At 37.8% G+C, this 25358-nt stretch overlaps 1 protein-coding gene across 3 annotated transcripts in view; it reads left to right on the forward strand.

Moving 5' to 3' along the window:
- The window catches only part of LOC114650026 (fibroblast growth factor receptor 1-like), a 107761-nt gene extending 90821 nt beyond the window's left edge, over positions 1-16940 (forward strand). For all 3 annotated transcript variants that reach the window (XM_051928295.1, XM_028799460.2, XM_051928302.1), the window contains 6 exons: positions 2454-2644; positions 4270-4392; positions 11244-11314; positions 13468-13605; positions 13705-13810; positions 15923-16940. In XM_051928295.1, coding sequence (XP_051784255.1) covers positions 2454-2644; positions 4270-4392; positions 11244-11314; positions 13468-13605; positions 13705-13810; positions 15923-16099 — 806 coding nt within the window. In that variant the 3' untranslated portion in view covers positions 16100-16940. The remainder of the gene's footprint in view (positions 1-2453; positions 2645-4269; positions 4393-11243; positions 11315-13467; positions 13606-13704; positions 13811-15922) is intronic.
- Positions 16941-25358: the final 8418 nt, after the last annotated feature.

Genomic DNA, 25358 nt, shown 5'->3' on the forward strand with positions numbered 1-25358 from the left:
TAATCCAGCCCCAGTTTGCTTAAGGAAAAAGCTTTCAGTAGTAGGTGTGCACTTTTCAAATCTGAATTATAGATTCAAATGTATTTGCCCATTACAATTGTAATGGTGATTAGATAGTGAAACTGGTCTGTTCTTCCTCACGGGACCTTTTGTCTTTGTGCTGGTGTGCCTCATGTTGAGCAGCTATGGGCCTTTTCTGATGTATAAGGGGAATTGTCCTGCTTTCCTCCTCCTGAAGTCTTTTTCCATGCATACATTTATTTTGACTCAAATGTTAAAAACACATTTGCATACAAAAGTAACCTGTTTTAATCTTCTACATTTTTTCAATTGTCCTTCAATTACCATGAAGTGTTTAAAAAAAAAAAAATAAATAAATTTTAACTGAAACCTTAACTTTTAAGGGAGTATCATAAAGTGACTCATAAATCAAGGCCTTATGTAAATTTGAGTGTTGGTGGAACAAAAATATTTCGGCATTTATTCAGTGGTCCAGTGCATTTTATTTTGTTTTTCCTACTTCTTTATACCCTAGACATGATTCAGGAATTAGTGTCATTTTTTTCCTCAGTTATCAGTATGGTGGTTTTTGGTTTCTAATTAAAATTTGCCATTAAATGTAAATATAACCGAAAATGTAATACTAGGACTGCTGCAATCAATTATTTAAGTAATTGAGTATTCTACCGCTTATTCCATCGAGTAATTGGATAAGAAATACTTTTTATTTAAGAGCTAACTTTTGCTTTATTAATAAAGTAAATAAGACATCTGTAATGAATTATCTCTCTTAAAATTAGCACCTAATTGATTTCTTTTTAGAAAAACATTTTTATTGCTTAAATTACATTCAATAAAATTTTGTCAAAACTAAACCCATTTAGTGCATTTAAGTGCCATATTACATTGTGTTTTAAAGAAAACATTGTCTGAAACACAAACAAATAATATATCAATTACAAAGTACTTTTTAAAAAAAAAACCAAAAAAAAAACCCAAAGTATACATATATCCTAAATCTAAGACATAAATCAATAATATTAATACACAAAAATTGTCTTTAATTTGTACAACTTAACTTTCAGAACTACAAGTTTCAACCTAACTACAGCTCAGGTATAACATAAGCTTTTACGGTCATCTTGGAAGGCTTCCTGGCATTTGTAGGAAGTCCAAAAGAAAAAAAAAGTTCTGGCAGGAGTGTTTCCCCTGGATTTGATGGATATGGTGTGTGTTTGTGTGCGCAAGCCTTTTAAGGATCATGTGGTGGTTGCAATGAAGAAACATAAGTATGTCAACATGCTCAGAACTGAGGCTTACTCTGTGCTTTGAGGCAGTGTTTCCTGCTTCAGAAGAGAGTCTCTGATGGTGTCAATGTTGCTTTGCCAGCGTTGGATAATGTTCTGCACTTATTATCTCTTTCTGTGTTTCGCAATCTGTGCCATCAAATCACGTCATGTATTCACAGCATATGCACGTTGTGTGATACTATAACCATTTGAGCGAAAAACACACTGTGCTCGCTGAGGTATAGTTTTATGGATTAAACAAAGCTTCAATGAGAAGAATTTCTTTCGATAATTTTAAGTAATCGAAATACTCGAATCGTTTCAGCTGTATTTAATACTAATATAGTTAGAACAGTGGTCTGCTCTTTTTTTTTTTTTTTTTTTTTTTTTATATTAGTGCCAGTTGTAGTAATCAGATTTTCTGCTCTTACACAATACAGTGCTTTGTATCCTATGTTTTAAAATTAAGTTTTCACATGTGCACATGTTTAGGAGAGTTTGTCATTTTCATTATAAATATTTCATCAGATAAAAAAATTCCTTCCATTCTGCCTTAACTGACATTTACTGTAAAGCTGGCCAAAGATTTAGTAATGCTTTGCGTAGCTAGTCCTTTGAAAATATGCACATGTTAACAGACCTCTACAAATATGTGCTTTTGGAACTGCTTGAAAAAGCATTAAAAAAACCTGTAAGTGACATAATTAAAATAGAGAAAATAAATATTCTGAGAATTCATCATATGCTAGTGCAGAGTAAAAGTGAACTGTGGCAAAAGGGTTTCTGCTTGACATATTTAAATAGCCTAATGTTTGATTCACCATTGCTTAAGATTATCATTTCTACGTTATTTACTTGTACAAGTATTGTTGGTAGTACGTTTTCATAATAAAGTGAGTCTGTTGCAGAGGATGAGGTAATGTTGTTGCCCTGCAGGCAAGTATGAAGTTTCCCTGCTTAAAGAAATGCTCAATTAGATATGTAAGATGGTTACTAATACCTGTACATTAATCATAATCTGAAATGCTGCTTCGTGAAACATTGTGAATGGTTGACCATTTTTATGAATTGTAAATAGTATCCTGAACACCGTCTCCTCCACCTATAAAGCAGACTGGTGTTGGTCAGGCCTTCTAAAATTTTTCTGCCTTCCTTCCTATACAGGTCCCTTATATGTTCTTGTGGAGTATGCATCAAAAGGAAACTTGCGTGAATTCTTACGTGCACGACGTCCCCCAGGAATGGAGTACTGCTACAACCCGAATCAGGTGCCAGAGGAGCAGATGTCTATCAAAGACCTTGTCTCTTGTGCATACCAGGTAGCACGTGGCATGGAGTACCTCGCCTCTAAAAAAGTAAGTTACCTTGTACCCATCAATGAATAAAGACTAACTGAACACTAGTATTGATCAAGATGAATTCTGGCTGATAAACTGGAGATACGGTTTTGATGATGAAAGCTGTTAGTGATTTTTGTCTCTGCCACATTAATGCTATATATACACATACATACATACGTGCACACACTAAGGGGGTTCCCCCCCACTCGCTTCGCTCACCAACCCCTCCAGCCTGCGCTGTGTGCCAGCCACTTTGTATCTCTGCTGCTCGCGTTGTGTAAAGGGGGCTGACCGCACCCCAAGGAGACTCGGTCACTCCTCCGAAACTCCCTCTTAAACGGTGATGCAATGGGAAACAAAAGTTTTTTTTTTTACCTCCTCTTTGTTCGATCTGCTGCTGGCTTGCTGCTGCAGATCACGTGGCATGGCAGCATCTCACACGGTGCTTTGAACATTTAAAAGCCTGTACAGCAGCTGTCCTACTCTTTGTCTTTTATTTCCAGCCTCAGGCATGGTTAAATCTTTTGGCACAAAGTCTCATCTCGTGGGACGTGAGTTTATAATTTAAAAACTGAATAATAATCTGAAAATCTAACAACATCACATTAAAGTTCGAGAAATTCTGAAAAGAATGATACCAAACATATATATGTAAGTTTTAAAATAAGCCTGATTTAAAGCATGACTAAAAAGTCACATAAAATCGTTGCACTTTTAGGCTTAGGATTTATTTATTTAATATAATATTTATAAATCCTAAGCCTAAAAGTGCAACGATTTTATGTGACTTTCTAGTCATGCTTTAAATTAGGCTTTGGTCGTAAATAGTAGGCAAACAAAAACTCTGGGTAATGCAAATGAAGTTTATATGTGCATCACAAGTCAGTGTGGGGTTTTTCTGTGAGCTGCTATGTATGCTTTATTTCTCCTATTTTTATCTTTATTGTTTTATTTGTAATACACGTGACCATTAAGTTTGACGTTGTGGGATAATGATTTTTACTTTCACCTTTACTCCATATTCATGATATGCAATCTGCTGCCTTCCTTGGGCTACAGGCCTGTAACTAGAATCTGACATTTTCACAACCCAACATAGTTTTATTTCATGGCATTCTGGTGAATACTAATAGGGAGTACAGGAATATATCTGTGATGAGCCTGCAAAGGTCTGGGCTGCAAATACAGTATTAATGATTATAATTACTGCTGGACCAGTGAAGGGGCTGAGATTTGTGGTACGGTTTTATGAATGTGTGCTTCACCTTAACCAGTTGGAAGCTCTCCTGCTGACTCGGTTTAGTTGAGAACCCCAGTTTATTGTCCCATTATCTATGTTAAGCTTTCTATAGGGCTTAGTTATTCGATGTTAGTCATCCTCAGCTGGGGGATTTTTTTTTTTTTTTTAGGAGTACTCTGATCACTTTTAAAAATGACCTTATTTGCCTTTGGTGAAATCGTTACTACTATTTTTTAGCTTTGATTGAGCTTTGCAAAATGAAAGTTCTGTTAAGTCATGTCCAATCAGCACAGAAGTCTGAAAGCTTTCTGTTGTCTTCAGGCTGGATAATAATAATAGGCTGGTAACATCTGAAAAACTGAAAATTAATCTTTCTCTCTTTTCCCCTGACTCTCCTTAGTGTATTCATAGAGATCTGGCAGCACGGAATGTCTTAGTGACGGAGGAAAATGTAATGAAAATTGCAGATTTTGGTCTGGCTCGAGATATTCACCACATCGACTATTATAAGAAGACCACCAATGTAAGTATAACAAATCCTTTTGGCCTATGTCCCTTGATTCTTGATGTTTAAGCCAAATCTGTAAGCTCCTGTTTTACTACTTTTTTTTTTGTTTAGGAAAAGGACCCTTTCGTCCTGTGTATCTGGCCAGCAATGAGCCATTTCGTTTTTCTTTTCAAATTTGATTTTTCTTAAACAACAAAACTCATTAACAAAACACAGTCCAGTTTATATTCAAAGAAAAAAGGCAAGTACAGTAAAATGTTCCAAAGATAACTCTGCATTCAAACCCCACAAGACACCATCTGGTCCTATCTAAAGTGGCTCTTCATAAAGAATGAGTCAACAAATGAAGAGGTTCAGTACAGTCCTGGCATTCTTACTTTTCAATTTCATTAATGAATTCTTACAGCATTCTGCAACGCTTAACTACTTTACAATTTTTTTTCATTTGGACATAGTGGGGAAAATATATTCAGTGCTGAATTGTCGAAGGTGTAATTAACTACTTCCAGTTGAGCAGAACTGGTCTTCATGCAGATAGTTATTGTAGGTGTAGGATATTACAATGGATATTGTTTCATTGCACAATGTTATCCCATTGGGTATTACTCCAAATACTGAGTGACTTCATATGCAGGTCTATCTAGGAAATGTATGAAAACATCAAAGTAGTGTTGAGTGTAGAACATTTGTAAAGCACATGACCGAGTGATGCAGGTGTTTGGTGACATCACTCAAGCGGCCTTATTCTGGGTACATTTTAGCCTAAATAAATGTGAATGATGAACAATTATCAGCTGAATTATGGCATGCTTTCTCCATACTGAACTAGATTATATGTTGTGAATGGCTAAATATTGTTCCATTTATGATATTCTAAATGAAAGATCCCTTTTTCCATCATGCATCATTCCTAAACATACTTAAAGAGCAAATTCTTTGAAATGCATTGATATATACTATGGAGATGCTATCTGTGTTTTTAGCCAGACTAGGCAGCATTCCATCAGGGAAACCTGTACAGTAGATGAAAGTTGGGGGAAACTGAGTTGAATACTCTTGGCTCTTAACTTTTTAATTTATAAATGGAAAAAGATATGTACTGCTGGAAGAATCAATCTGGATCATAATAGAGACACAAATGCGTTATCAATAAATGCAACTTAAAGATGTCACAATGCTTAGCGAGTTCCATACTATAGATCGAATAGTGAATAGGTTACCAACGCCTGAAATAAGTTATGACGTATATGGGAAGCAGATATGAGCTTCTCTTCTTTTAGAATGTATCCTACTCTTGGTTCTGTATCTTTTATAAATAATGAATCTCTGGCTTGCTGGTAAGTTGACAGTAATTAAAGTTTACAAGACAGTTTGCACTCAGCAGAGCATACACAGAGAATTTTTGCACGACATTTCCTTTCCACAGCTAACCAAGCAGGTGTGGTTTCATGGATTTCTGCCACTTCCCAGTGTTTTAGTGTACAAATGCTTGCAGCCCAGTAATACAACAGAAAGTTAGGTAGTGTCGTGCCACATTCAGCTTTAGATATCTGTAGAGTCACCTTTTTGATGCATGGCCGTGTTGAATTCCAGTTGAATGAGGTTACAGTCGAGCCTAACTTCTTAAAAGAGGATTTGTTAATATATGAGCCAACCTCTCGTGACTTATGTCTGCTGAATCTTTGTTTTGCTTCTATGAAATGTAACCAGTTATTTTTAAATACTTTGAAATGCAGTGAACATTAATGTGCTAGTTTGAGCTATTTACACCGATAGTCTGCTTCTTCATCTATGGTACGCAGTTTTCTACTCGCATTTATTCTGTGATGTTTATTCAGATGTTTCAAAGATAAGGCATTTTCTTTTGAATTTCCATCTGGAAATTTTTAACATTCTTTTAAAATGTATAAGCTTTAATTTAGAAAATTCATTGCAGGGGTAGAATTGGGTGTGTTATGTTCCAGCTTTGTGAGGGAAAAAAAAATCTTTTTAAAAAATATTTTGATATCATTGCAAAAAAGTGTTGTTTTTTTTTTATTTTAGCTTCTAGTTGTAAAACATTTTTTTCTTAGGTGAATGAAATTATATATTTATTAATGCTTCTCAGGGAAAGGAGGTAAGACTAGTCTTGGTTGTTTGCAGAGTGAAATTGGTTGAGTATTAAAAATGAGATGACAAGTTGTCATAAAACAAAGTCAGATTTACATTAGGGTCTTATTTGTTCCACTTCAGCTTCTTCTATAGGGAGAATATGAAAGTTATAAAACATTTATTTAAAATGCATGGAATCCACTTGAATTTCTAAGAATAATAAATAATAGCAGATACTGTTCTCTTTTAATTAAAATCCACTATGGGCCAGCTGCCAATGACTCCGTGCCAAACTGTGTCAAGTGATCACAGTATTAAAAGTGTGAATGTACTGTATATTGTGCAGTATATTATATATATTATATATAATAGTCATATCCAGCAAAGTTTTGTTGTCATCACTAGCATTGTAAAAATCAAATCTAGTGAGCGTGTGTATCTTTGACTTTGCAGTTTGAACTTGTGTGTCTCTTGTCATTTAATTTCCAAGACTGATAGACTGAGGTCTTACTACAGTCTGTTTTAATGTTTTGCTTACAATATGCACAATTGTTGGATGTTCTTTTAAAGTTTTGATACTATTTTCTCAGCAGATTTTTTTAAATTTTTTTAATAAACTGCTACAATTTTTAATTATCCGGCATCTTTTTTTACTTCGATTTCCACATGGTTGTCTTGACAGGTTGCGCACATGGGTACAGCTTTAGCCATTTTATTTACTCTGGTGTGTAAAAAGTTTCTTGGCTCTTTAAACTCCTTAGTTTCAGATTCCCAGTATTATTTTACTACATTTATTTATTTTGGTAAGGTTTAGATATATTTTATTAAACATCACATTAAGCCCTTTGAGTTCACTTTAGAACAGGGTTTTGAATAGAATGTTTAAAGCTCTATTTTTATGTTAATATAACATTAATAATCCTAAGACAGACTTCCCCTAAATTCATTTATTTTTTGGTTTGTGGTAATTGTGAGTTATTGAACTTTTTTTACTAAATCTGAATGAATATTGGGACCATTATTAGCTAGAAACCTATTCATTGAGAGCAAAATTATTCTCGTGTGTGTGTGCGTGTGCGTCTGCATTAGGACTGTGCAAAGATTGTTAAAATCACAGCTTTATGCAGGAAAAGGCACACTACACTTGACACGTCACATTTTTCCAGTGGTTTTTCTGTACTAGAAGGAATCCGATTCAAATGTGGATAATTGCCAGATCATAAAACACAAACTACTTCAAAGACCCTACAGTGCATCATCATTATCATCATCTCCATTGTTCGCATCATAAATACTTTTCTCTTCAGCTGCCTGAGAGAAGGGACGTTTAATTTTGTATCTTTGGGGAAAGTAGGGTTGGGAGCATACTTTGTAGAACGGAGCTACTTCAGAATTGAAAATGGGCATTATGTCATTACAAAAGCTCATAAAACTGAAAAGTGTTGTTGTAGATGCCCCAAATATCAGTACATTACCCATACAGTATTTCTTACTCCTGTCGAAATGCTTATAAAATAGCAGTGTTCAATGGCACACTACCTGAGTGGCATACATGCATCTTGATGAGCAATGGTTGAAAATGGAAATGACAACATGTACAGAACTTGCAGTGGTTGGTAAATTAATGTGACACGGCACAGAATAAATCACTGTCTCCATTGAGTTATGTAGTATTAATGCACATTGCTCAATGTTAGTGTGTTTGTATGCATGGCATGTTTAGCCTGCCCTTTACATCTATCATGCAAATCCTATAGCTTTGATAAAGCACTTGATACTCATGTTCAGTTCTGTACATGAAATGCTTTCATTGTCGTTAGCTAAGCAGCAGAAACGCATCATCTAACAAATTTACACTTGTTCTTTCATCACCTTCTTATAAATGTTAAGTGGCCCACTCATTGCATACGCTAACCTGCTGGTTGATAAGTAGCTCCATAATATATGTAATCGGATTTGAATCTGTGTAGTGCTTTAGCTAATCTGTGGAGAAGGGTACTGTATACAAAAGTAAGTTAAGTAACTGCATTCACTCTAGTTAAAGTAGGGTCTCCTTTTGGCGGGTATATGTTGTAGCCAAAAACACAGTTCTTAATAGTATACTAATAACACAGATGTGTCATTTCTGAAACTAGCCTGATAATTCTCATTTTTGGATGTTCCGCAATGTAATTCTGTCTTGGCATTCTAGATAACCTTCTCCAGTTGATGTATGTGGTTTTTAAATATGATAACACCCAATTTCTCTTAACGTCTTTACTAGTATCGTATAATTCACACAGTTGTTTACACATTTAAAAAAGTAAGTTTTTAAACTGAAGTTCATTTGAAAGATTTTGATGTATTAATAAAAGTACTTTTCTTAAAAAGGAAAAAAAAAAAAAAATGGCAGTCAAAATTTTGCAATGATTATTCCAAGGAACTGTAAATATTACACTGCGCCTAAAGGCTACCAACTATTGCTGTCTTATTGACATGATTGGCTTAATCTATGAGGATTGCATGGCAGCAATTCTACATCTGATACCTCCAGCAGAGTATGTAATTACAGCCATGGACTGCTTTAATAAAGGATGTTGTCTGATGGGCAAGAACAGAGATGGGACAAATTACAGAAGAAGAATGTATGCCAGGAGCAGGAATGTCATGATACGTGATCTCTGCATTAGCTTAGTGTTATGAGAATCTAAACCAAAAGATTATGGGAAATCTTAGGAACCTAATAAAAGACTTTTGTAATGTATAAACAACAGTATTACAGATTATGAAATACTATAAATAAAATAACGCAGAGGCTCCATCTATATAAAGTACCGTAGTTTGAAATAGAAAGCAAATCTTTTTTTTCCATGGTTTTGTATATCGGGATACAAGTAACTAGTCCTCTAGTCCTCATTAAGTTCCTAAAAATTAGACAAACACGATTTTGGTCTGCTCTCCTGTTTACAGAACTGCTGCAGTTCATTGACGTTTGAGGGAAATCCTTTAATGCAGTGTTCTCTTTAGGTCCATCCACAGCACATCCGTGTGGTTGAAGTGTTTATCATTATAAAACCTTGATTCATTTCTTTTTCAGCCAGTCAAACTTGCATTAAGATGATTGTCCTGATTCATGGCATTTGTGCCAGACTTTAACTGTCCAGCAGATGTCCTCACATTTTCCTTTACCATACTTGTATAAAGGAGTCCACAGTGGCCTTCATGAATGTGAAGCATTCACATCCTATAATTATAAACTAACCTCAGATCGTGAGGTTTCAAATGTTTCTAATAGTAAAGTCATAAACTGTACCATTTCCCATGTTGACTGATGTCTGTAGATCGCGGTTTCGTAGAATCGGGGTTCTTTTCAATTGTATCTGTATTGTCATGTGGTCTAAAATTTATTGGGACACCCAGTGCTAATAATAGTAGCAATTATCTTGAATGCACACCATTCCTCTAAATGCTGAATTATGAATGTTTATTTAGGAAAGGCATCATAACCTTTCCTAGACTGATGAGCAGCAATAATTGCTTGTCTGGGCTCATTAAACATGCCTTTGGTGGTACGATGTTATCAAAGACCCGACTGATTCTTATTTAACTACCAAAGGTTCTGATTATATACAGAGAGTGGAAATCCTCATAACTGGCTAGCCAAGTGCACTTGAGTAACAGCACTTGGCAGTATTTATCATTTTTATCTTTTTATTTTCATATGGATGCAGTAAGCAAGTCCTTTTTCACACATCTGTAAGTTAGCTTTCTTTTTTGTTTGAATAAATTATCTTCTATGTGTTGTCACCTGAGATTATGCTTATTTTGGACTTTGTGAGGGATTAGTTCTTTGTCGTATGTAAATTCATACAATTAAAATGCATACATGTGTATAGTGATGTGAGAAATCAAAGTATGCTTGGAATTGAGAGGGCAAGTTAGAATAAGATGTAGAATTCCCACAGTTGTCTTTGGAATGTATCCAGATTTTTTTTTCCTTTACTATTACTAATACTTTAATACATTACTAATGCATACTAATACATTATTTTGTTCTAAACGGTAACTACACAGATAAAGAAATAGATCTGAAAAAGAAAATGTTATGGAACATCATGAAGTGCTTCAGACACGAGACGTTTAGCTGCCTTATGGTGGAAAGGTTTAGCTGGCACATACCGGTCGTGATCTTTTACTTCCCCAAACCCACCCCCCTCACATTCTCTCTTCCCCCCCCCCCCCCCCCCCCCCTCCAGCTCCAGTACACTCCCTCCCTCTACCTCTCCAGACTTCCAAAGTGTAGGATTTTATGTTTTCCTCTCTGGAGTGCTGACAGATCAGGGTGATGACTAATTGCACAAACAGAGACACTCAACAAAGTCTTTCCTCTTTCTCTACATTATTCATAGTAATTTTCTTTCTAGGGCCTGAGGGGACTAGGAAGCCTAATGAGAATGAAATATGTGCTTATATTTTATTTCCATCCCACAACAATTGTAAACTTCTTGTTACGTAGTGTTCACGATGTTGCCTGGTAGGCAGTGTGATTTGGTAGATCAGATCAGTAAGTCTTTTTACAGGAGTCTTGTTTTTTGTGACTGTCTTATCCGGACATTAAATTATGCTACTGTGTTGGTTATTTTGTAATGGCTAATACAGATGTCAAACTTGGTTCCTATTTTACTCGGATACATGTTTTATAATAATGTACTGTTTATTTATGAAGCAGTAATGAATGTTTGCCCAGATATGCCTGAATTGTTAATCAATTATCTTTTGTCTACCTCTCTTTCCAGGGACGATTGCCTGTAAAGTGGATGGCGCCTGAAGCTTTGTTTGACAGAATATACACACACCAGAGTGATGTGTAAGTCTCCTTTTTCTATACTGTCACTTGCACCTAACATTTGCTTTAGGTGAAATTTCACTTCATTTTCAGTCCACCTTCACTAGTTACTGTGTCAAAGTGATGACCTGGAGAGACCTGGCCACCCTGTCCCTTTCTGCTCGTATCAAATTCCTAGACTGTCAGAGCTGTAAGAAGAGAGAATCCCTTCAGTGTATCTTAGGCCTGTTGCACACCTTCCTCCCCAATAGGCTATGCCTGGTACACGGCCTGAGAGAAGTGCCCAAGGGTGCATCCACACTACTACATGTACTTGAGGTCATCGCCTTCTTGGAAAACTCAAGAGGCTCATTTTGGCCACTTGAAATTGCTCTGTTATTTAGGCCACAACATAGAGCTCATTAAGATAGATAGATAAGTGTTGATGAAGATGTAGATGGCCCAGAAAGTTGAAAGCTGAACAAAACTTCACTAGGTCTGATACAACGTCCACAAAACTACTGCTACGCAGCTGTTTTCTTTTTTCGGTCAATCTCGTGATTATTTCTATCCCCAATTTCTGAGCAATATTTAGAGGTTCTACAGCCTCTTCTAGATGGCCCAGCCCCTTACCCAAAGGAAGCAAGGCACATTTTTGCAGGAAACGACCAAGATTTGGAGGGGTCTTTTTTAGTTTTAAGTATTTACTGCATTGTGGCTAACACCATGCCACAATACTCAGTGCTGCATTACATTTTGTTTTCATGGTTAATAAGTGAACAGATATTAATTTGAATAGAATTGTTTTTTGGTGGTATGGGATACATTGTCTATTTTGCTAGACACTAAGTTACTCAAGTGAGAAATGCAAACCAGAGCTGAATGTGCAGAAATGTAAGCATCACTTGTGGTGTGCAACGAACTAAACAAATCGAGGTACCCTTGGCATAGTGTTGTCTGCTTCAAGCGTTTAACCATTTTGCTTGAAAGTATTACACCACTTTTAACCCTGGTTTCAGTGTTGCAGTATACATCATGCATTAGCCTCGTGTATGTGTGATTATAAAAGTAAACACTATATTGATAGTGAGGAAAATCATTATATACATTACCTGTGTTAAATAATCTGTTTCAAAGCTGACACGATTTACAACTGGAGATGCTGATTGAATGTACAATTTCTATGTAAGCATTCTAGACAGTTGCGGAGCAGCAATCTTTTATTTATATTAAAAAAAAAAAAAAAAAGTTTCAACCATTTCCTGTGTGGACTTGTAAATTAAATTAACATGAGGTTATGTTGTTCCTACATCTCTGACCATAAATTGGGTTAAGCAGATTCAAGAATGTTATTTGATGTTCCAATGCAGTAAAACTACTATCTGAATTTAGTTTACTTTTTTTCTCTGGTCACGCACAGAAGTAGCCACTTCATGATAAGCACAAATGTGAGTGGATTTTAAAATGTATTGTTACATGTGCTTGGGAAAGGAAACTATTTAAAAGCAATTAAGGAAGCAATGTTTAAAAGAAACTAAACTATAAATAAAGTGTATACTTGAGTTTATGTGGCAAAGCAGATCAATTTCCCAAGCTCTGTCCCGGGATTGCATATCAGATATGGAAAGAGCTTCTGAATAACTTTAAGTCCATTATTCACTTGCTTTTCTGGTTCCTGATTTAGGTCAAAAGGTGTTGTATGTGTATTAAAGATAAAGGCAGAGATTAACCTTCAAATATCACTTACCAGGAAAATCTTGATATATACTACCATGAACCTCCACTTTAGTCACAAATTAGAACACTTCATATTCAAAGCTTTAATGTACATTTATAATTTCACTCTGTTCAAATGAAAGCAGATACATACAACTAATTTGAACGAATGATAGACTTGTAGTTAGGTTATTGTGGGTAATATCTCAAAAAGAGATTCAAAATGTTCAGTTCACTTCTTGCATTAATGGTAGATAAAGGGACTTGCTCACAGTTTAATTTTCTAGCCCAATGCCTCAGTCACTAATTCTGCAAGTCTTATAATATATTTAAATCAAAAGAAGCATTCATTTTTAAACATACCTGTGATTAACACCTGCCTATGATTAATCATCTCTGGTGACAGAACTTAAGCATATATATAGTACATATCATGTTTAGAATGCTACTAATTCCTTGTTGTTTTGTTGCTTTTCTAGTTGGTCATTTGGGGTGCTACTATGGGAAATATTTACTCTGGGTGGCTCACCGTACCCAGGGGTCCCTGTTGAGGAGCTGTTCAAGCTTCTGAAGGAAGGCCATCGTATGGACAAGCCATCCACTTGCACAAACGAGCTGTAAGACAGTAATGAGGAATGTGTGTGTGTGTGTGAACTAGAGTGTGTTTTGAACTTGAGAATTATCATCCTTACACACTTTCATTTCTTCACCTTCAGATACATGATGATGAGAGACTGTTGGCATGCCAGCCCTTCACAGAGGCCCACATTTAAGCAGCTTGTAGAGGACCTTGACAGGATTCTGGCAATGTCTTCTAATCAGGTAAGAATCTAGTTGCCAGGAATTTTTATTGTGAATGGAAAATGAACGTCAGAATGTCTGTTTATCCCAAGTCCTAAACTGAGATACAGATGTTTTTTTTCACAAACACTTCATAATGGTATTGGCTGTTTTTTTTTTTTAAAAAATGATGTTAAAACAATTTACTTTCAGTTTGAAGTCATTAGAAACAAATGCTGAAGAAAGTAAAATATAGTTGCACCACTCTGATCTTTGCTAGCATTTTCATCTGTTTTTTAACCTGTTTCTTCCTCTACAAAGTCACAGAACATAGTCTAGCATTACTGGGCTGAAGATAGGAATCCAACCTAAATCTTGTATCAGGCCACCATACTCCACACTGACTTAACCAAACAAGAGCCAGTTTAGAGTGGGCAGCATAAGTAACATCAACATATTTTTGTATAGCACGTTTTCACACAAATGATGAAGCTTTACAATATTAGGCAATACTAATTAACAAAGAGTAAAGTAAGGTGTTATGGCCAAGGAGGACAGAAAAAAATAAAACAAAAGAAACCCCAGACGGCTGGAGAAAAAACAAAATCTGCAGGAATTCCAAGGCCATGAGACCACCCAGCCCCTACTAGGCAATCTACTGAACATAAATGATATCAATCAGTCGTCATAGTTTACAGGCTTACGTGGAAAAATTAGATGATGGTGGTCATGTGGACCTCTGGCCTTCAATCCATCAATGTAGGGACTGCACGGTGCCTTGATCAGGTGGTGGTGGCGCAGATCTCCACCACAGAAAACCGGAAAAAGAACCGCAGAGAAAGTAACCTGCATGCCTTGAGGATATGAACATAACTGGAGTGCCCAGATATGCTCCACCAGGCTCGGGAGAATGTGCTAACTTCATGTAAAGAGGACATGCCAGGGTTCTATCCCAGATCTCTAGCAAAACCTATCATACTGCCATTGTGCTTTCTAGCAGAAATTCATATTTAATAAACATTTATATATTACTATTAACAGTATACCCTATCAAATAAAGCTTTACAGAGCAAGTAAGCTTAATATACTGTACAGTATCAACTGGCTGCAACTTCCCTCAAAATTAAAATTGAATTACATGGATTGGTAAAGTGAAGGATAAATAAAAGCCCAGAAACAAAATGGCCACTGACTCAGGAAGGCTGAAGTGCACCTTGATGCTTTTCTGCTTATTGTTAATGACTAAAGCATTTGGTTTGATCTGATATTTTGTTAGCAAGAGATTCAAACTTAAGACTTAAATTGGAATAATAATTCAGTTTTATATTTCCTTTTATTAACTATCAATTGAATAACTTTTAAAGGTAAATTGCTTTGTGCTTTGCACCCTCCCCCACCATAACCTATCTAATGGGGAGGAGCGAAAGCTTTAGATTCTTCAAAATTTACGATCTTCGGATTTTAACGGATCTCAATGTTTTAGGGTCCCCTGATAGCGAAAACATTGATCTTTCGATGATGGGTGTGTGTCTGTCTGTGTATGTCATTGTGTCAGTTTCTTGAGGATGAACGGCTGAACGGAAAAATACCAAACTCGAAACTTAAGCCTGTTTTGTGATGACGATGTGCTGATTAGTTTTTGAGCCAAATCATGCACTCTAAATGAACCCTCCAATAATGTAATTCTGCAATTAATTATGAATTTGTCTCATCAATTACTATCATAATGACCTATTTTATGATCAGACAATTCAGCATCAGAGTGTAGTGAAAAGTCAAGCAAAATGACGCATTTTATTGGCTAACTATAAAGATTACAATATGCAAGCTTTCGAGGCAATTCAGGCCCCTTCTTCAGGCAAGACGTAATCAATACTGAAATGTTATAGAATAGTTCAGGTAACTTGGTTCCTAGGGTGCAAGGCCTACTGATGTTCATGTCAGAATATTTTGTATTTCTATTGTTTATTTCCTGAAAGTTTGATATCCCTGTCAATATGTCTTGCTGGTGAAACAATTAGAACGGGATCTTTCTACTCCACTCGTGATGGTTGTCATTATGTACTGTAGATGCATGCCGTTTGCTGGCCACTACTGCGTATAGCTTATTATATTTTACGTGCAAATTGATCATCTTACTTTCTTTCTCTGCAGGAATACCTGGACCTGTCGGTACCTCTTGATCAGTACTCCCCAACTTACACAGAAACACGTAGCTCTACCTGTTCATCAGGAGAGGACTCCGTATTTTCTCACGATCCCACGGCAGAGGAACCCTGTCTATCCAAATGTCCCCAACAGCAGAATGGTGTTGGTTTCAAGAAACGCTAATTATTTTTTTTTTCCTCCACTTCTTACTTGGGATAAGCTTTTGACTCTGGCACAGATTCCAGCCCAGTTTTTTTCTTTAAGACTCTCTTAAGTAAAAAAGGAGCTTACTGGATATATAAATAATCCCAAGACAAATGTGGATTGAACATAAACACGAATGATGGAACCTGGTTTCCAGTTCAGAAAAGTGGATAAAGCAGTGTGGTGGTAGCCAGTCAGACTATGAATTTGTGGCTGACCATCTCAGCTGGACCTTTCAGAAAGCTGGCACTTTCCTCTAGATTGTTGCAGGACATCACTTTCTGATATCTCTGCTGGAGAATTCCATGCCTGAAAGGAGCTATAAGGAGAATTTTCCAACTTGATCAGTTTTACTCCTTGTGCTTTATGAAGCCAGATACAAAACGTCAAGGAAAACATCAGCCCTGTCGACATTTTTATATTTCTTTTTTTATTATTTGATGCGTTAAGCACTGTGTTCCACAAACTGCAAGACTTTTTGTAAATACAACTAGAAATGTATAAATATGAATATATATTTACACTGTACTATTGTTTATTTTTCTGTACAAGTTATGTAACACTTTAATCCATTTTTGAAGTTTTCTCTTACACAATAATTGAAACTTCATTAGCATTATGCTAGTCTTGCATTGACAAGGAGCAGTCCAGTTACTTTTAAATCGGGTGACACAGACCAGTCACAATACAAGTGGTCTTGCTGATTTGCTCTGGGGGTTTTCTCTCTGGCTTTGGCTTCGATTCAAATTTATCTCATACACACTCATTGTATGGAGTTTCTCCCCCTTTGCTAGTCTTGACAATTACAAACACAAAGTTATTCTAATGTCTTGTCTTTTCTTCAAAAGTGTAACTTTTTTTTCTGCAGTGTTTTTAATCCATATTTTCCCCTTCAAGTTCCTTGTTTCTTTACAGAGTTCAAATTACAATGAGCTAAACAGAAGTGACATCATTTAGTCTTTTTTTTTCTGCTCTAACAATGTGAAAAAAATAACACAATTTAAAATGATCTCATAAACAAGTTGGTGGATTTAATTGTGTTCTTCCAGCCTTCTCAATTGCTCAATTTATATTTATATTAAAGCGTTACTGATGGTGGGGGAAACAAATATGCATCAGTACTACTTCTCTCATTTGGTGTTGTATTGCAGGCAGCGTATCCAGCCGGGCAACCCAACACGTGATCAATACAGTCTTCTCCATGAAATGTAGGACCACAAGTCTGTCCTGGCAGCATCAGGTTTAAGACAGTCGCTCACACCATGCCTAATCAGAGTTTACACATAATTTAAGATTCACAGCTAAGGGATATGGTAGGGTAGATCAGGGTACTTTGGGAAGGGAGTATGTGCATATTCCATCAATGGTGATTAAACTGCAGTATGAACCCAGTCTCCTGAGGGCATTAAACATTCAAAGGTGTATCTGATGTCCTCCACGGCCTTATCAGTCTGGCCCCTTAATCATCCCCAGTCTCTGATTGGCCATCTCTTACCCCTTTACCACGGTGAGCACAAATTGGCTGCCATTACATCATCCAGGTGGATGCTGCACATCAGTGGTGGTTGAACTGGCTCCCCACTCACTGTGTAAAGCGCTTTGAGTACCTTGAAAAGCACTACATCAGGGGTGTCCAACTCCGGTGGGCCGAAATGGCTGCAGGTTTTCATTCCAACCATCTTAATTAGTGAGCCGTTTTTGCTGCTGATTAACTTGTTTAGCTTTAGTTTTAATTGACTTGGACCCTTTAGTTTCTTTTTCCTTAATGAGCAGCCATACAATGAGTCACAAAACAAGCTACCACATGACCAACTCACCTGAAACTAAAAGGTGAAGGTCTTAGTCATGTTGGGTCTGCTCAGGTCACCAAAACATCTTGACGGTGGTCTTAGAAAAAACAGAAAATCAACCGTCTCCTGTGGCAGAACAAAAGCAGCAACAAGTCATGATATTCAATAATGGCTTTAATTAACAGCAAGAATTGGCTTCTCATTAAGAAACTGGTGAAACTGGCTGGAGTTTGACTTTCCAATTTAGCTGGTCATCTCTTGGCTCGTTTCACATCTCATTTCTGTTTGGGTGCCATTTAATGAAGAAACGAATCAATTCAGAGGACTCAATCTTTAAAAACAGGGCTATTAAAATGAAGGGAAAAGGAGTTAATTAGCAGTAAAACCTTGGGCACTGGTTAGGTAAAGGGTTAGAATGAAAACCTGCAGCTACTGCAGCCCACCAGGACTGGTGTTAGACACCCCTGCACTGCATTAATGTAATGAATTATTATTAACACTGCCAACCATACAACCACCATAGAAAATGCATGTATATCATAATATTCTCAAACCTGCTTAAATCAGGCTCCAACACCCCTGCACTATCTCTGTAGCATCAGATGCCAGATTGGAGGTATCCCAGTACAGGGCAGCGGCCCACTCGTGCACGCACACGTGGACATGATCCCAATTTGGAGATACCAATTAAACCTGAAAGCATTTCTCTAAAATTTTTTATAATTGTTCAAATATTATATTTAATAATGCTGGTGTTTTTTTCCCCTAAATTTTAATTATCATATGTTTGTATAGTTTGTATAAAATAGTGTAGGGGTCGGCAACCTTTCAGTGGAGTTGTGCCGAACCTGTATTACAATGATGTTCCGCGTGCCAACATAATTCTACCAATTTTGTTATCTATAGTATTGAATGACCAATAATATAAGATCCGGTTATAATGGGCTTCATAAAGTATAGCTTCAAAAGTATATATTGTATACTTTATGAAGCCCATTATAACCGGATTTTATATTATTGGTCATTCAATACTTTAAAATACATAGGATCATATGTGAAAAGAATGTTTTGGCAGATTTTAATTTTCAATACATTTTATTAAAAATTGTATTACAAATTATAAATTGCAAGTTTTTCAATACAAAATACATATTTTGTATGAGAAAATGTTATCAAGAATTCCAATACAGTATGATTAATCAGAGCTATTAATCAATTAATGCAAACCTTGTCCCGGACCTCTTTGCTCAATTGCTCAATATCAGGTGTGTAATTGGTCACTTAGCTTCACGCAGGCTTCTGAATGTTCAGGTGTTAGACAACTTCTTTTATAGCTTCACTTTTCTCATCAGTTTTTAAACGTGGACTGATGTTTAGGTCGATAATGTCTTTGTACACTTGACGTACAACATACGACACTTTCACAGCATAATGCAAACACACACACAGCATGATCCTTTTGTTGTACAAATCCATATTAATTCGTCCAAGAGTCTTGAAAAGAGCAAACATCAAGTTTTTGTCTTTTATGAGTCATTTTATGGCAGTATATTAATAACAACAGGTTTGTTTTAACGTACCACAGCCTGCACTGAATACATGATTTCCCTTTATATGCGAGTCCGTAGGTGGGGACGCGGAGCGCAAACTCGTGCCCTGTAATTGAAATACAATAACAACAAGTTTGCTTTAACTAACCATGGCCTGCACTGAACACTTTTTCCATTTACATGCGAGTCGCATATGCAAAACATAGGTGAGGGCGGCAATGTGTGCGCTGTAATTTAAAATATTATTTTATTTCAATTCAGTCAGAGTGCCATTGAAAATCGTTCCACATGCCATAGGTTGCCGACCCCTGACCTAGTGGTTAACCCTGTTTTTCTAATCAAGGAGTTTGGGTCTGCTTATGGCTGTGTTGGGTTTTCTCCAGATACTCCAGTTTTCTTCCTACATCCCCAAAACATTCATGTAAGGTTAAACTGCAGGTAAATTAATGAGAGAGTATATGTGTGTCTTCTGATGGATTTGAATTGCCAGGCACTTGGTGTCCATGAAGTCAATTTGTAAATGGATGAAGATTAGACTTTAGCACGTGAGTATGTTTATGGGATAGGCTCCCAATAAATTGTGCATCAACCTGTTACATTAAGCAGTGCAATGTCAACACATCATACTAAAAATAAGGCAACAGCCTTACAGACCTACCAAGCTTAAAAATTGCTCATTTTTCCTCACTTCATGGTCTGTCGGGGTTAAGGAGGAAAACACACGTGATGCTGTATACTCTTATAAATATCCCTACCTTTGCATACTGAGCAGCAAAAATAACTGTTACTACAGGTCAACATTTGCTTTTTCCTTATTTGTAATATAGAAGGCATGGTGCAATGCTGTGGTTTGTGCTGCTGCTTCACAGATCCAGCAGCCTGCATTCACATACTGTTCCTGCTTGTTGTCTATGTGGTGTTCACAAGTTCTCGCTGGGGGTTTTTCTCTGGAAATTTACTCTAATCTTCCTCCCACATCTCCAAATGCAGTATGTCTCTGTGAGCATGAGTGGGCCTGGTATCAAGCTCCTTTCTTGCTACCATGTACAACCCTCGGCTCTGATTTTGATGTAGTGTGTGGCAAACTCTGTTACCTGGCTGTTTGATAAGCATCAATTAATTTTTAAGAACACTGTCCATTTCAAGTTACTGAATATAAGACAAGGTAAGAGAACTATTTCAAAAGGCAGCTTAACTTTTTAGATAGATAGATACTTTATTAATCCCAAGGGGAAATTCTCATACTCCAGCAGCAGCATAATGATACAATAAATAATATTAAAGAGTAATAAAAATGCAGGTAAAAACAGACAATAACTTTGTTTAATGTTAACGTTTACCCCCCTTCCCCGGGTGTAATTGAAGAGTCGCATAGTTTGGGGGAGGAACGATCTCCTCAGTCTGCCAGTGGAGCAGGACAGTGACAGCAGTCTGTCGCTGAAGCTGCTCTTCTGTCTGGAGATGACACTGTTCAGTGGATGCAATGGATTCTCCATGATTGACAGGAGCCTGCTTAGCGCCCATCGCTCTGCCATGGATGTCAAGCTGTCCAGCTCCATGCCAACAATAGAGCCTGCCTTCCTCACCAGTTTGTCCAGGCGTGAGGCGTCCCTCTTCTTTATGCTGCCTCCTCAGCACACCACTGCATAGAAGAGGGTGCTCGCCACAACCATCTGATAAAACATCTGTAGCATCTTATTGCAGATGTTGAAGGACGCCAGCCTTCTAAGGAAGTATAACCGGCTCTGTCCTCTCTTGCACAGAGCATCAGTATTGGCAGATCAGTCCAATTTATCATCCAGCTGCACTCTCAGGTATTTATAGGTCTGCACACAGTCACCTCTGATGATCATGGGGTCCATGAGGGGTCTGGGCCTCCTAAAATCCACCACCAGCTCCTTGGTTTTGCTGGTGTTCAGGTGCAGGTGGTTTGAGTCGCACCATTTAACAAAGTCCTTGATTAGGTCCCTATACTCCTCCTCCTGCCCACTCCTGATGCAGCCCACGATAGCAGTGTCGTCAGTGAACTTTTGCACGTGGCAGGACTCTGAGTTGTATTGGAAGTCCGATGTATATAGGCTGAACAGGACCGGAGAAAGTACAGTCCTCTGTGGCGCTCCTGTGTTGCTGACCACAATGTCAGACCTGCAGTTCCCGAGACGCACATACTGAGGTCTGTCTGTAAGATAGTCCACGATCCATGCCACCAGGTATGAATCTACTCCCATCTCTGTCAGCTTGTCCCTAAGGAGCAGAGGTTGGATTGTGTTGAAGGTGCTAGAGAAGTCTAGAAACATCATTCTTACAGCACCACTGCCTCTGTCCAAGTGGGAGAGGGATCGGTGTAGCATATAGATGATGGCATCCTCCACTCCCACCTTCTCCTGATATGCGAACTGCAGAGGGTCGAGGGCGTGTTGAACCTGTGGCCTCAGGTGGTGAAGCAGCAGCCTCTCCATGGTCTTCAACACATGTGACATCAGAGCAACCGGCCAGAAGTCATTCAGCTCACTAGGACGTGATACCTTTGGGATTGGGGTGATGCAATATGTTTTCCAAAGCCTCGGGACTCTCCCCTGTTCCAGGCTCAGGTTGAAGATGCGCTGTAGAGGATCCCACAGCTCCAACGCACAGGCCTTCAGCAGTCGTGGCGATACTCCATCTAGACCCGCTGCTTTGCTGGCACGAAGTCTCCTCAGCTCTCTGCTCACCTGCGCTGTTGTAATTGTGGGTGGGGATGTCTCTCCTATGCTGGTATCAGCAGAAGGATGTGTGGAGGGTGCAGTACTCCGAGGTGAGAGTGAGAGTGGGTTAGGGTGGTCAAACCTGTTAAAGAAGTTGTTCATTTGGTTTGCTCTCTTCACGTCTCTCTCGATGGTGGCACCCCGCTTCGAGCTGCAGCCAGTGATGATCTTCATCCCATCTCACACTTCCTTCATGCTGTTATTCTGCAACTTCTGCTCCAGCTTACTCCTGTACTGCTCCTTTGCCGTCCTGAGCTGGACTCGGAGTTCCTTCTGCACGCGCTTGAGCTCATGCTGATCACCGCCTTTAAAAGCCCTTTTCTTCTGGTTCAAAAGGCCCTTGATGTCACTTGTAATCCATGGCTTGTTGTTAGCATAGCAGCGTACTGTTCTTACTGAAACTACAATGTCCATACAGAAGTTGATGTAGTCAGCAGTGCAGTCAACAACCTCCTCAATGTTCTCACTATGTCATCCCTGCAGGATATCCCAGTCCGTAGTTCCAGTCTCTCAGAGCCTGCTCTGCCTCAGGGGACCACCTTCCTGAATGAGCGTGTGGTTGTAGGTAGGTCCCTCACTCTTGGTTTGTAGTAAGGCTGAAGCAGAAACAGGTTATGATCCGCTTTCCCAAGCGCAGGCAGCGAGGTGGCGCTGTATGCGTCTTTAATGTTTGCATACAGTACAAAAGTCTGAGCACGCTGTCTGTTGCGTCATCACGCTCACAGGTTATGCGTGAGCATGCGCACTATTATTTCTGTATCTGATACGCGGAAAACGCTGTACTGCATGCACCCGCATTTATTCAATTGTTTGTTGACTTTGTGTGCGTCTGTTTGATGTAAGTTACGCTTTGCTGTTTATTTTATTAGAAATAATTTTCTAAAAGTAATGATAAAGCTCGTAACATTGTTTCACCAATAAGTTCAGACAATCCTTTATGTTAAAGTGTGTTCAGTTTAACATTCAAAACTGCATAAGTACGTTCATAAATGTTGCTTCTTTAGTAATAAGTTCTTGAAGAAATCAGACTTGGTAATAGTTGCTTAAATAGTGATTTGTTCGAGTCTGTACAGCGCTAACGTATTTGATACATTTTATTTAGTGCCTTTTGTCAACGACAGCACGTCATAGCGCTCTGATAATTTCTGCTGCCATCTACTGGCCGTTTTGGGCATTACCTGTTTTAGCATTCTCTGAGCCTTTAATTTGCGAGTTATTTATGTTATTGTATTTGTTCTGTTTCAGAAACCACACATGAATATTTGTCTGCAAATAAACATTTAGTTCTACAAAGCCATTGCAACTATTCCTTCCTTTGCAACGTTCAGCAGTTGGTTAAGATCTTTCTACCTTAATTCTGGTCTGTCTCATCCTTCTTATGGAGGATTAGGATTTGGTGCCACAGACACTCACCAGTTTGACGCACGCACTGTTTAACACATACAGTAAGTGTTTTAAAACACTTGTTTTATGTTTCCCTCAAATACACTTTTAGTAGTATCTCCACTCTTCTAATTGCAAACCTTTCATCGTACTTTTGAAGCATCTCGATCTTTAATAGATGTTCATGAATCAGCTGTGATAGATGCTTTTGGGCATTATCATTTTTTCTGTTATTTATTTTCAGTTAGTCTCCGTAATCTGTCACACTTGACAGTTGTTTTGTTTTTTTTTTAATAATTGAATCCTGCAATAGCTAGACCCGGTCCCACCTTGTATCTGATGTTGCTAGGATAAACTGAAGTGACCTGTGGATTTGTAAATATTATGTTGCGTTACCTTATTTATGAATGACATGTTAACTGTTGTGAAGTAAATAATTATTTACTTTTACAAATAATCCACCTTGTCACCTATGCTGCTTTGTATGCAGAGAGTTCCAGTTCATTCTGAACCTCCTACCTCCTGTATGTGCAAATTATCATATGACAGATCTGTCATTTCATAGCTGGGTAAGCGGCATGTCTGTATGTTAAAACAATTAACGCTGTGTAGAGGGCTCCCACCTCTCTGTAAATTTCCCTCATTTAATACAGTTTCACTAATTTGAAGGTGGCCAGAGTCTCTGAAATGACAACATGATTAAGTGGCCATGCTTTGTTTTCTGTTTATTCAGGTACTATGTAAGTGGCTCATGCTGTGTGGGTTGTGCTTTTAATGATTTTGAATGTAAAATACCATAAATATTGTGTAAGCAAAGCCATCCCTTGGCAAGTTTGTTTCCTGGGCTTCATGAATGTTAATATTCAAACTTTGTGTATTGACTTGGCCTCTAAAAAACGCACTTAACTCCATGTTGCTTCCTTACATTAATAGTACAGTCTAAACATTTTTCATCCTAATTCCTTCTTTTTGCAGCACATTGCATGAGCCCAGGTTTCATTCTGGCCTGAAATGACTTACGTGGAGAGAGCGCCTTTCCTGACTGTAAATGAGTACAAGTCTAAGAGGACTAAAGGGAGCCTACAACAAAATATGATTAACTGTGCTTGTCATTGTCGTCGTCGTCTCTTCTTTCGGCTGCTCCCATTAGGGGTTGCCACAGTGGATCATCTTCTTCCATATCTTTCTGCCCTCTGCCTCTTCTTCTGTTACAAAAAGCTTAAATAGCCAATTGAGATAAATAACATGTTTAATAGTTCAAGTGGCTAAGGGGGTCTGCTTTTTTTAAATAAATTTCTATTTTACGAACCATGAGAAGCCATCTCGAAGACCTGAGTTTCAGTCAATTGTTGCAAAAACAAAAATCCTTCATCAATGTAGTCATTGACTAGAGTTGTGGTTTTCAACTTGTCTGGCATGTGAGCAGATGTCCGGTGATACACTCTTATAAATTACTGGTTACACATCAGCTGAACCCCAGTCTCTATGCTAAGGCTGCATTTCAGTTCTTGTGCTCCTTCTCCAAAACTTCACATCTCTCTTCCCCCTGGCCTTGTGACAATGCCTCTGTGCTCCCCATATCTTTGAGCTGATTGATGCCAGGATCAAGGTTGGCCAAGGAGCCAAGATGTTTGATTTTTTTGTAAAAGAGCGCATCTTAATAGGTGAGCGCCATCTTTCTTACCCTTTCAGTACTGCATCTCTCTCTCAGATGTTACGATATTTTTAGCTTTGGTGAACGTTTTTTTTTAGAACAGTCTAATTTACTTTG

The sequence above is a fragment of the Erpetoichthys calabaricus genome, chromosome 1, assembly GCF_900747795.2.
Source record: "Erpetoichthys calabaricus chromosome 1, fErpCal1.3, whole genome shotgun sequence".
In the NCBI taxonomy this organism is placed as follows: Eukaryota; Metazoa; Chordata; class Cladistia; order Polypteriformes; family Polypteridae; genus Erpetoichthys; species Erpetoichthys calabaricus.